Genomic DNA, 13,216 nt, shown 5'->3' with positions numbered 1-13,216 from the left:
AGGAAGAAAGAAAAAACTTGAAAAGTAACGTGGCAAATGCTGTTCAACATTATGTGCTTGAGCAGAAGATTTTCGCAGAGATTCTTTGTGCAGCAACAGGCATATCTTGCTTCCGTGTTCTTCAGTAGACCTTCTTCAATATTTTTGAACCAGGCTTCACTGCACATCATAGTCCAGTACGAATAGCTTAGCTTGTTCTTGATGAGCTGTTGAACTTGGTGTTTTTACACCATTGGTGAGGAAGGTAAAGTAGTACCAGACCATGTGCATGTGCCTTTGCTTGCGTTTGAAGTGCGATGTTCACCATATTGTTTGCCCCCCTTCAATGTATGTGGGCCCACCTGTGAAATTTCACATAATGTGCATTGCAATGTATTTTCAAAAATATGCTCTGTGTAGGTTGGTTTTTGTCAACATTTTAGTACAGATATACGTCCGATATCTACTGCTCGACTAAATCTCGATGTGATTGAGAGAACCGCTCCTCTTAAGTACTTGATACTTCTAAACCAAAGGGTAGACAATAACCAGCAATGCCGTTTCAATAAGCGACATGATATGTGCTTCGTGAATAATGTACTGGTTCTCCTTTACAGCAATACGAGGACTACTCCTTCGAAGAGCTGCGCTATGTTTCTCCAACCAAGAAGCGACTGATTGAAAACATGCTAGTACGTGCTAACGACGATGGCACGTACACAGCCAACTGGACGCCAGGCTCTGTGGGCTGGTACCTGCTGCATGCTATCATTGATGGCTTTGAAATTGGTAATTAATTCTCTTTTGTTAATGAGCTGTTCAATGAAAAGATAAAAACCTTTATTAGAGGTGTGCAAATAGTGATTTTTGACACCGAATCGAATTGTATATAGAATACTTTTTGAATAGCTTTTGAATAATGAACAGCCGTTATCACAATTAATATAAAACAATATTCACATCCCAGTATTGTTAAAGTTGGCAAGTTTCTGTCATTACCTAGTACGTTATGTAGAAGTTTTTTTTTTTTTTTCATTATTATTATAAGCACAAATAGAGCATTAGAAGCAAACGAAGAGTTTCTTCGCATGCACAGGGCTTTTCAGAGGGTGCGAATGATCGCTGTACAGCTTATAAAGTATAGCTGCCTAAGTGGAATATCCTGCTCAGTACGCAAGTTCACATGTTTTATGCCCATATTATGCCCAGGAGGGAGGGGAGGGGGGGAGTTTACCATACTTTTGCTCCAGGTTTATGTTTATTTGGGCGCAGTTGAAGTTTTGAAGTATTCGCAAAGTATTTGAAAAAGATCTGCATTTACGAATAGTGTCTATTTGATTCGAAGACCAAATCGAATAGGACACTATTCGATTCGTTATTCGAAAGTTTCGAATATTCACACACCCCTAGCTTTTACCGATGGCACACGTAAGGCTATCACCGAGTGTGTTTTTTTTTTTTTTTTTCTATTTATAAGCTAGGAATCACATTTTCTGGTTTACCATTGTATGCATTTTTTATTTCATTAGGCAGTTCCCAGTGTCGGCTGGTTGAAGTGAAAGAACCACCACAAGGATTGGTGATTCCTTCCAGAAGTGTTTCACAAAAGTCATCGCACCAACCCAACAAGGTAACCTATAGTTTTATATCTTTTTTTTTTTTTTTTTCATGTCTTTGTCATATTGGAATACATTTTGTTGTTAGTCAAGCATCCAAGCCGCAGCAATTTCATTCTACGCATATTTTGGTGTTCAGTCTGATGCGCTTGTGTTAGCCATATAGTAGTTCCAGTTGAAGCATTTGTTTTATTATTTATTCATTTGAACATATTATCAGCCTCTTACAGGGCCTAGATATGAGGGGGTTACATTTGTGGTGTAATCTGTACAACACTACCATAACAGCATAAAACGCATACTTCTAAATAAGTGTTCTTCTACTCTTCTCTTGGCTTCTTGCAGATGCGCAAGTTTCAGGCCAAGTACAGTGCTGGGCTAAGAATTCGCAGCCATCCTTCCTTGCAGAGCAAGCAGATTGGTGTGGTGCAGGTGGACGGAATCGTCACCTTTGTTGATGAGGTGATCATGCACTGCTTGTAAAATGCTCTTATGAATTCTTCTAGTGCATCAGGCTACCTTGTCCTAGTAGCAGCCACAAAAACAGATTAACCGAGCTTGTTCGCATTTGTAAAGGGTTAATTATTAAAATAATAAGGCTAGTTGGCTGATGTACAGCCACCACCAGACTTAGCTGGAACAATGAAGACACATCTGTAGTGGTTAACTTTAATGAACATAGGCTGTAAGGAGCAAACATATAATGCTTTGGAAGGAAGACTCATTAAGCTAACACATTATGGCACCTCAACTAGAAATCCCCTGCATAGGCATGTTGGGTCAGGCATGACAGTGACTGTACATACTTCTTATATGAATGTTAATATTAGTACACAATGAAACATAGTATGCTCATGAAATATGTGGACAGCATGCTCCCCACCCACTCACTATCATAACCTTTTGAACACTTCAGGTTCCAGTTCAGTAACCCTCACTTTAATCTTTTGCACCCGCTTTTGCTTCTCACCACCCCTGTGGTGAGAGAGCTATGTACAGTATGTAAACAGTGCCAAGGAAAGCACTTGTTGCCTTGTCGAAGACAATTCTCCTTGTTGAAACCTTGGCTCCAGCCTGAGTCTTCCTTATGCGCCCGCTGTTGATCGCTTCAAGTCTACCTTCCTGGTAACCTTCTGTCGTGTTTGGATAATATGTAAGGTATCGTATTTACTCGTTTCAAACAGCCATCTTTTTTACCCAAGAATTGCGAAAGTTTGATTTGGACGTCGTAGTCGAGCACGAAACCATAACTCCAATATGTGGTGTCTAAATCACAGCCACAATCTCAGCCTCTAATGCCAGTTTCCAATCCCGAAGGTAGTGCTTTGCTGTACTGTAGGTGCTGGAAGCTCTTGTGAATGCCAGCAGTTTGCCATTGTTGGACACCACCTATAGCTGGTGCCCATAGCATCTCCAGCAGCTTCAGACTTATGAAGCCTGATCTTGAATGCCATGCTTTTCCGTACCGAGGGTGCAACTTCGTCGTGGCCTCAAAAATGTGCTGTCATCTAATTCATATGTGACTGTATCTTGAAGCATAAAAATCTATGTTCGTGTTACATCGAGGGAATTATTCATTTCCTGCCATGAAAAGTTAGGTGCAGGTTTCAATATAGGGTGCATTATAATCGACTAAATGTGGTATTATATATTGTGGACTCCTTTATGCAGTGTTTACCGTATTTACTTGCATAATGAACGCACTCATGCAATGAACATACGCCCCACTTTTCCAATGAAGAAATGAGTTTTTTCTTTTCTTCACATAATGATTGGTACTCAAACTTGCTGTTGTGAAGTAAAAGACACGCAATACGTTTCGGCGTCTGATATAGCATCCGATGCACCAGAACGGCAACCGGATCCGAGCCGTTTTACTGTGCCGTAGTGCCAGATCGAACGCCCGGCCTGCAACAAAAGTAGGAGACTTGCGGTATTATTCGGCGTCCGACATGCTGGAACTGAGGTGTCTTGCCATGCTATGCACACGCTAGACGTTCAATTTGCTGCTACGGCACGGCATAACATTTCGTCTCCGCCTGCCGTTCCGGCACGTTGGATGCTGTATTGAACGCTAAATTGTACCGCGTGTCTCCTACTCTTTAAAAATGTCCGCGGAAACATAATTGTTTAAAATTTAACCCACACCCAACTTCATGCAAATTTGTCATGGAAAAAGTGCGATCATCATGCGAGTAAATACGGTGCATGACAGTTCCAATCTACCTATGATAATTTACTGGCAGAGGGCTCTGATCTTTTGAATTGTGACTTGCAGAGTGGTTTTCTTCCCCCATTATTCTCTGAGACATAAATTATGAATCATGATGTTCAAACTTTTTTTTTTTAATGTGTCCTAGTTGCACAATGACGATGGCGTTTGGGTTCGGCTGAGTCCTGAAACCATCAAGAACTACTGCCAGAATGGGTACTCTGAGGCCTGGTGCTTGCAATACAATCAGCACATAGGAAAAACTCTGTTGGTTCCTTTTGAAGTGAGTATCCGATAGTGCATTGTTTGCTTACAGGCCTTAGAAGGCATTTTCCTGTATGTGGTAAAACAAACTAAACGAATAGAAAAAAAGTAGGAGTGTGTTGAATGCTCGAATATACGAACCGTATAGGGAATGTTAGAAAAATTTTACAGTAAAATCTAGATATAACGAACTTCAGGGGACCGTGGTAAATGGTTCGTTATTCTGAAAAGTCGTTAGAGTGAAAGTCCCAACATTAAACATTCCGCCCATTAACTTATCAGTTCATAAGTTGTCACCATATGAGCTATCCTTGAAGACGTCGCTGTTGGCTCTCGGCCTGTGCTGTTGCTATTTGCCATAGATTCCGACGCCACGCACCACCGAAGCACAGTGTAATAAGAGTGACGCGCTCAAAACAGATGCTGACGCCGAGAAAAATAGCGACAAAAAGGAAGCTTCATGTCGCCTCCAAAGTGCAATGTTTCTTGTTTGTTTATTTTCACAATCCTTGCCGTGGACACCGCAATTGTCTCGCTCGAGGCGGTCACCTGAACTATTTTAAAGTGCAAGCGCGCATAAGTGACACCGCTCGGTAAGTACGAAGTATGACCGTGTGGCAACCCCGCGAGTACGGAGGTTACATTTCTCCGCGCGCGCGTAGCTACTATGGCCGCAGAAAGCGCGGAAAGAATGCCGAAAGAAGGAAGAGACGCGTCTCCGTTGCTAGGCGACAGTTGTCTGGCGGGAACATGCGCTCGCAAAACCTGATGAGTCGTCGCCTCAGCTAGAGTTCGAACGCTTCTGCGCATGACAATCTCCACTTCGGGACCTTCTCAGAAAGAACAGCTCGCCTGACTGTTCAGCTCACCCACTGTTATCCTGCCTTGGAACGAAAAAGCGCGAGTTGAGAGCCAAAGTATTTTGCGGTAATGCCCGACCCGATGCTCACCTTCTGGCCCCGCTAGTCCCGCTGCTTTACTGAGCTGCGCTGTTGGAATATCCGTCCACGTGGGGCTTTCGGGTACACTGCGCAGCTGTAAGCACAAGGGCGCCCTCCTAAACTAGGGACGAATCCATTGCAACGCGCGCTGGTGTGTAATCTGAGGGTTGGATAGTACAGAAAAGGCATGCGGGAAAGAACCTGTATGGCGCGCGCGGGTGACAGGCGCGTCCCGTGTGACATGCCGCTGTCACCGATTAGCGTGATAGTCGCGCTGCTTTCGAGTCTTTTTCGGAACTCGTGGGTGATTATCGTGCGTGGGTGATTGGCCTTTCGAGAGGCCAATCCGACGCGCCGCTTTCCGACGCGCCGATGCTGCTTGCCAGCATGGGTTTTTTTTTTTTTTTTTTGCCTCAGGCGCCATCTCAGGTTTTCCGGACCTGTGCGTTGCGGCGTTAGCTTTCTGCGCCTTGCCGTCTGCTAGCCTCCTGTTTCGGCTGCTGTGGCTGGATACACGGAAATCTAAGAATCCCAAATTTGGAATATGAGTTCGTAGTTCATAGGTGTTGTTAACATGACACAGAAACTGAATAACGATCGTTATTCTGAAAAGTTCGGTATTCTGAAGTTCGTAGTGCTGAAATATTTTTACATTGAAACTATAAGAAGTCCGCAGGGGATTTCTGAAAAGTTTGTTAATCTGAAAAGTTCGTTATTGTGGGGTTCGTAGTAACGAGATTTTACTGTATTTGCAAATTTAATAACTAGTATGTACTACATTTTTGGTCAGGTATGTAGGTAGTGCAATAATGTTGGTACTTTTGCTCTGTACTGATGCATTGTTGATGTAAATATTTAAGCAACTTTCTGCACTCTCTCATGGTTTGTGTTTTAGGAGCCCAAGGCAGTTCGAGATGAGTTCTTTAGTGACAGAAGCAATGTTGCACCCAAGAAGAAAGAGTTGAAAGAACCGAAGCAACAGGTGTCTCAAGTACAACACCAGCATCAACAGCAGTGTCAACAGCAACATCAAGAGCAACAGCAAAAGCAGCAGCAAAAGCAGCAGCAAAAGCAGCAACAGCACCAGTCACTTCAACAACAGCACCAGCAACCACCACATCCACATGATGTGGTTAAGCATGGTCAGTACCCGCTTTCATTGTAGTTTTAACGCGATAGCGTTTAGGGCAGGGTGTCGCAGAAAATCCGGCGTTGGCAACCGGCGTGTGATCGCGGGTGGCGGAGAAAATCATCCAACCACATTGACCTCGCAGGCCCTCCACGTGGTGCAAGCTTTTGGTGAACAAAAATTTAATTTCTCACAGTGAAATCCGTCAGAAAAATGTTAAAGTACAACTTTACCATTTGGCGTTGGATTGTAATTTGAATGTACGAGAAAACCTAATTCTGCTACGAGGAAACTCAAACATTTCTACCAGACCTGCACGCGTCGGGGCAATAGCAAACAATTAATAAAATAATAAAAAAAGGTGCTGGGGCCTTCACATTTTAATATAAGACCACTTATATTGCCCCTGGAAAAACGTCTTTCCTGCAATGCATTTCAGTTTAAAAGTGAAGCAGACTTTAAGGGGATCGGTGTAAGCTTGGTCTTTGTAAGCTGGCTTTCCCACGTTCATTGTTGCAGTGAATGAAGTCTACTTGCCGTATGCGAACGATGCGATGCGAACGGGTCCCGATAACGCTATCGCGTTCTACTCTTAAAGGCAAAACTTAAGTGTCCTCCAAGTTTTTCTTTTATATGAATGTGTCTTGGGACTTTTTGTTGCTGCATGCTTTTACAAAAACCTGTGCTGGGGTGCTTGTGAATAATAAATGTTAAAAAGATTTAAATTATGTACCATATTTACCCGATCATAATGCGCACCCAATTTTTGCGGGCTTAAAGTAAGATAATAAAAGTGCCCCTGAATGTAATACAGGTGTGACACGGCCATTTTCCATCACGATCGAGCCTTATTTGCATCTAAATTCTCGACTGCGATTGACTCCCTCCTGTAACTTGAGCAAAGGAGCCAATCACGACCGAAAACTTCGATCCCAGTTGGGTCCAATTGCCATCCAAAGTACACCATGTGACGCCTGTACAACATGCTGCCGATTCATAAAAAAAAAAATAGCATACCCCCCACGTTTGTGATCGAAAAAAATAGGCATGCAGAATTTATCTTCGCAGGTGGAATTTTTTAACATTTTTAATGGGGCTTTCATAATGAAAGCAGCGCACCGACATCGCTCTATTAGTACAAAAAAAATTCCTTCTGAAAAACATTGAAGAACGTTTGCTGATGCTTCAGATTTTTGTTGACTTTAGCAAACCTTTTGATTATACTAATTGTGACCTCTTACTCGGAAGACTAACTTATTGTAGAGTCCGTGAAATACCTCTCAATAACACCATATCTAAAGCACAGGAATCAACTAGTATACATTAGAAGCACCATATAGCATTAACAAGCTAAAACTGGAGTACAAGGTAGCATTTTAGGACTGCTTTTTATTCTCTACATAAACAATATAGTTCACGTAGATTGATACACAAAATATATAATTTATGCAGGCAATGCAGCGTTGTTATCCTAGACAAGTAATGCCGACTGCCGTGTAACAACAGTGAATATCGTCCTAAATAAAGTTCATAACTGGTCTACCACTAATGGCCTTAAACGCAAATAAAAACTAAAGCAAATAAAACGAAGCCTAGAACAAAAGAATAATGTTAGAAACAGATGTGATGATAGCATCATCTAAAATTCAATTTGTAAACTGGTAAATCTCGTGGTGTCATTTTTTACGAAAGTCTTTCATGGAATTAGCATATGATCCAATTGCAGCAAATCTATTCTGAGTTGTTGGGATTGCTCCACGAAGACGTCGCTGTTGGCTCTCGGCCCGTGCTGTTGCTATTTGCCATAGATTCCGGTGCCACGCACCACCGAAGCACCGTGTAATAAGAGTGACATGTTCAAAACAGACACTGACACCGAGAAAACTACCGACAAAAAGGAAGCTCCATGTCGCCTCCAAAGCGCAATGTTTCTTGTTTTAAGGGTCCCTCACCAGGCCACATAGAAAAATCTTGGTTATAGTACGTAGAAAGTTGTTCTACCACGAGAATTTTTCAATTTGGTTCATTAATAGCCGAGATAAAATATTTTGGTGCTGTCGAACCCATGAGTCCAGGAGGTGAGCGTCACCCCCAACACAGGCGCTCTCTCCACTTGCCCTTGTCTAGCCTCCGCAAGCGAAATTCCTTCCCTGCATTCTCCCATACCGGAGCTGGAGGATCGCGGGACGCATACGTGACGAGCCCCGCGCTTTTGTTTTTCCCCTCCCCTCGACCTTTGTTGCTGCGCAGCACACTTCTACTGACGGTGTCGTGTGCGAGCTGTTGCGTTTCTCTCGATTTTGCGTGCTGTGCACGAGAACACTGGACTAGCAGCATAAGTCAGTGCTACATGAACACTGAGGCCAGATGCAAGCTGATCACAGAGCCTAATCGCACATTGGAACATGGTAGAAAACGACATAGCTTCACTCTCTGCGCGTGCAACTGCACGATGTGGGAATGAGCTGACGAAACGGAAGTGCATATCTCTTGCTATGGTACAAAGTAAAACAAAGACCCGCAGACATTCGGTATATAGGTTTTATTATTTCTCTAAACTTTAATCCCTCTATTGAAGCAACAGATCAAACAAATAGCTGCTGTTGCTTTGAATAATTCTCCAAGTCACGTGCCACTATGAATGAAGTCACAGCACGGCGAACTACATAGACACACTTGCGCGATACACTTAGACTCTCCTGCTGGGAGCACGGTGCCTGCGAGGAGAAGGGTGCAGGATGTTTGCTTTGAAATGTGAGCTCTTTTTGCAGCACGTAGCAGTGTAATACTTTGCAGCCACGATCGTTAGCACGCATTGTATGCACTGTGCGTGTCAGTTCAAAATGGCCAGACCTGGTGAGAGGCCCTTTAAGTATCTTCCACCGAAAATAAGGTTGCTCATTTATAATGCCTTATTTCTAAGCCACCTAAACTATTGTTGTCTTGTATGGGGGAACACATCCAAAACGAACATTAATTGCATTATTCGATTCCGGAAAAAATTACAAATAATTTGCAATAAACCATACGACTTCGCCACTAGAACGGTTTTCGAAATGCTCGGTATACTTAAAGCACAGCACCTTTTCCATTGCCCCTAGTGTCAGCAAACCTAAAGGAAATAAAAAGGGATGTAAATTTGCGAACTTAAGCAGCTTTAAATCGACACTTCGTAAACTATAACACAAGATTTCCAAAACTATGGCAAGTACCAAGGCACTCAGATGCTTCGCATCACTCTCCCGACTTTGCTAGCCTCTCCACACTGAAAGTTGATGTTGAATATTCATCTGCAATACATAATTACTATAGCTCATTAAAATTCCATCTCTAAGTGTTTTCATTATGCTCATTCTAAAGTGATGCTTTTTTTTTCTTCTGCTATTTCATTGATGTATTTTTTGAAAATATATTTGGTTGTTTCCACTGTAACCAATGCACTGTCGTGTTATGATAGTATAACGTACTGAAATGTGCAGTGCTATTATATTTTGAGACAAGCTGCGTTGCTGATTTTTCTTGTGTTCTTTTCATAACCACTGTAAAAATACTAAGCTAAAGCTTCTTAAGTAAGTTTGATACCTCTGCTTCCTTGATTATTATTATTAGTACATTTTTTTTATAATTTGTTGAATGTGTATCTTGCTCGTTATTTGCTGCTCCATATGGGACGACATTGGGCTAGTCAAGTTGCCAAAGAACAATTTTTTTCCCGAAACCTCATCATAATTTGTAAAGCTTTATGGGAAATAAGTCATATTCAGGGTTCGCACAGCCCCTTGAAATCCTTGAATATCCTTGATATTGAAAGTATAAGTTCAAGGGCCCTTGAAACTACTTGAATACCCGTGGGCTCCTTGTAATCCTTGAAAATCCCGTGGGATTTGTTCCGCTAGAGGAAATTAACGATGTACCTCCGCAAGTCATGCTGATATTTAAGGCGCTTTCGCTTACGAATGCCCATGAAAACAAGCTGTGTTGACTAAAGGGCAACATCAGGAAGTTTCGGTTTTAAATCTCGCAGCCCCTACGTCGTCTGGCAACTAATATGCATTGGAAAGCCAATCCAATGCGAGACATATCGCTCGCTCGGCTTGCGTATAGTGCCTAGAATATACTCTAGTGTGCCGTCCACCGAGAGTCTCCAACGCGGGACGGTGGCGCGGGCTGTGATGCCTGCCGCCGCGGGCCACCAGACGGCGATGCCTGTCGGCACCATGCTAAATCCTGCGGTGTTCGACTCGCGTTCGTTTGCGATGCGTTGATTGCTACGCGTCGATTGCAATGCTTAGTTAATTTCTCGCCTTGCTGCCGCTTTCGTTGCAGTCTTTTCTTACTGCGAGTGGGTTTTTTGCATCTATGTGTGCACTCGTCTGTCTAAAGAAACTTTGAACAGGTCGCGAAACCGCGATTTCCCAGAGACGGGGAAAGAAACGGCTCATCTCATTACCCAGCGTGTCCGCAGACGCCGAATGTATTGCGGATTGGGACAAGAACATAAGAGGCAGATCGCCGGGCAAATGGGGAGACTCGCGTCGTGTCTTGCCTGAAGTCCGCCCATGTCTCAGCATGGTCCGGCACAGTCTCGAAGTGCAGCGCACCAAGCGGCCGGCGGCGGCAGGCATCACACTCGGTGCTACCGCGACACCCGCTCTCGGCACACTAGTATGTGTCTTTTAGGTACTATAGTCGGGCCGTTTGTCGGCCTCGTGCGCGCCATTTCAGTGAAGTTCGCGTTTGCGTTGTGTGTTTACTTTGACAAGATGCCAGGCGGGAAGTGCAAGTTTCAGCCTGCGTGGCTGCAACATACGGACTATCGTCACTGGGTGAGACCGGAACCAAGCGATCCTTATCGAGCAATGTGCGCATTATGTCAGAAGACGGTCGACATTGCAACGATGGGGGAATCTGCCTTGAAGAGCCACCAGAAAGGCGACGAAGTTTCCGTCGAACAGCCAAAGAAAAAGAAGGGGAGATAACAGCTCTTGAAAGAGAAATTAATGCGAAAATAGGGCTCCTTTCCTAAGTGATGTGAGGAAATAAAATTACGCTAACACTCCTTGAATTCTGCCTTTTTGCATCCTTGAAATCCTTGAAATGTCCTTGAATTTCCAGCCAAATATTGTGTACGAACCCTGCTTATTATTTCATTTGTGAGTCATTGGCCACAGATATCAGGCACACAGGGCCAGTGTTCTTGAGTGATCACTTTAGATACTGCTATTACTTTCACGAGACTGCATCGGACTTGTCGGAAGTATGTGTCAGAGAGCATTCCTGGCACTTTGTGCGAATAGCGAGCTTGGCACAGTGCCAGAAACGCTGGTGGCTGATTACACCGACACATTCAGTGCCGAGTTGTGCAAGATCTCACGAAAGTAATAGCATCTCCAAAAGTTATTGGCCAAGAATACGCTCGATATTCTAGTTTAGCACAAAATGAACCAATAGCAGCCTTCGCAAAACATGCTCTGTCACCATTTTGTGATGGCAATGACGATGCATTTGACTGCTCTGGCGGTAAGCTGTTGCTAACGCCGCGAACGCGGTTTTGGTTTTGTGTCCAATTGTAACGCTTGTAATGTACCAGATTGTAATGATGGTAATGCTGGATATGGTTTCATATCAGATTGTAATTTTCGGACCCATTTTCACGGAAAAAAGGTGCGCGTTAGATTCGGGTAAATATGGTATAGCGTTATGCCACTCAACAGAAAACCGTTGGCATTTCACCATCTGCTTAATGAAATGTAACCTTTAGTTCTGCATTGTCTTAATTTAGCAGTCAGTGCTAACAGTTCACAGTACAAAACAACAAATTTTTTTGTGCACACCAGCATTGTAACCAAAGCCACGTGTTTTGTTTCTAAAGGTTGATACCTTTTTCAAATGTGTGTCACACATTTAATGTTGTGTTTAGAAGAATGAAGATTTTTGTCATTACTTTACTGCATTATGGCCAAGGTTGATACCTTTTTCAAATGTGTGTCACACATTTAATGTTGTGTTTAGAAGAATGAAGATTTTTGTCATTACTTTACTGCATTATTGGCCTGCGTGCACTCTGAATGTCATTGTTTCTATGACTACAGGACCTGGAATGTACCAAGTGGCTAGTTGCGGAGCCGCAGGACATAATGTACGAAGTAAGCCTAACCTCAAGGCACCTTCAATTGGGGTGCTTGCCATGGACAGCACAATCATTGCTATTGAAGAGGTGAGGCATGGTTTGCAATTGCCTTTTTATCACAGGAGCAGTAAGAATTTTCTGCTTGCGCATATCCTGGCACTATTTTGTACTCCGCTTTATGCATAGCAGGCAACTCTGTTGGAAGGTACGCAAGTGGTGTGGTTATAGAAGTCTCATTTCGCACGTTTCACAGCGCAGTTGTTTTACTACGCAAGCTGTTATGGGCTCATTCGAAGCTGTTTTGGTTGGCGATGTTGTCCGCCACCGCCGGTCTCCGTTGCAGCTATCCCCAGGAATGAGAAAAAAATCTACCTAGTTCCCGCCAGGATTGAGCCTGGGCCCGCTGTGCAGGAGTCAGCTACTCTACCACTGAGCCACGCCTGCGCTTGCTTCCTTGCTTGCTTGCAGTGGAAACATGCCCTATACATGCATCTTAGCTCGCGAGGAGACACGATGATGATGATGATTTATTGGCATATCCTTTGAAACTAGGTGGTGACAAATTGTCACCTAGCCTGCTTGGTTGAATCAGGTGTGCTTTACATGTTTTTCATTCTAGCATTTTTGTATATATCTCCTTAATCTTTTTCTTTTTCTTCTTCCTCTAAACTTCTCTATCTAGCTTGTACCACTACCTATGCCTGTAACAGATCCGGTTGTATCAATCTCTTCCCTGCTATTTTCCACCAATACTCTAAATGTCTCGCTTATCTTGGACATATTGTGAGTACAAATCCAATAGAAACATAATTGCAATGCATAGTGTCTAATATTAAAGGCAGACGAGGAATACACTATATCGCCATAAATGCAAGATCAGCACTAAGGGTAGAATGAAATCGAGGGTTCGACGGAAGCCCGTCTGGTCGGGATGAAACATGAAGC

At 43.3% G+C, this 13,216-nt stretch overlaps 1 protein-coding gene across 2 annotated transcripts in view; it reads left to right on the top strand.

The window, feature by feature from the left end:
- The window catches only part of LOC119449561 (E3 ubiquitin-protein ligase MYCBP2-like), a 208,031-nt gene that overhangs the window by 128,699 nt on the left and 66,116 nt on the right, over positions 1–13,216 (top strand). For both annotated transcript variants that reach the window (XM_049665301.1, XM_037712753.2), the window contains exons 47-52: positions 597–768; positions 1,509–1,609; positions 1,941–2,057; positions 3,956–4,090; positions 5,908–6,154; positions 12,234–12,358. In XM_049665301.1, the coding sequence (XP_049521258.1) occupies positions 597–768; positions 1,509–1,609; positions 1,941–2,057; positions 3,956–4,090; positions 5,908–6,154; positions 12,234–12,358 (897 nt within the window). The remainder of the gene's footprint in view (positions 1–596; positions 769–1,508; positions 1,610–1,940; positions 2,058–3,955; positions 4,091–5,907; positions 6,155–12,233; positions 12,359–13,216) is intronic.

Source organism: Dermacentor silvarum, chromosome 4, assembly GCF_013339745.2.
Source record: "Dermacentor silvarum isolate Dsil-2018 chromosome 4, BIME_Dsil_1.4, whole genome shotgun sequence".
In the NCBI taxonomy this organism is placed as follows: Eukaryota; Metazoa; Arthropoda; class Arachnida; order Ixodida; family Ixodidae; genus Dermacentor; species Dermacentor silvarum.
This window is presented reverse-complemented; position numbering and strand designations above follow the sequence as displayed.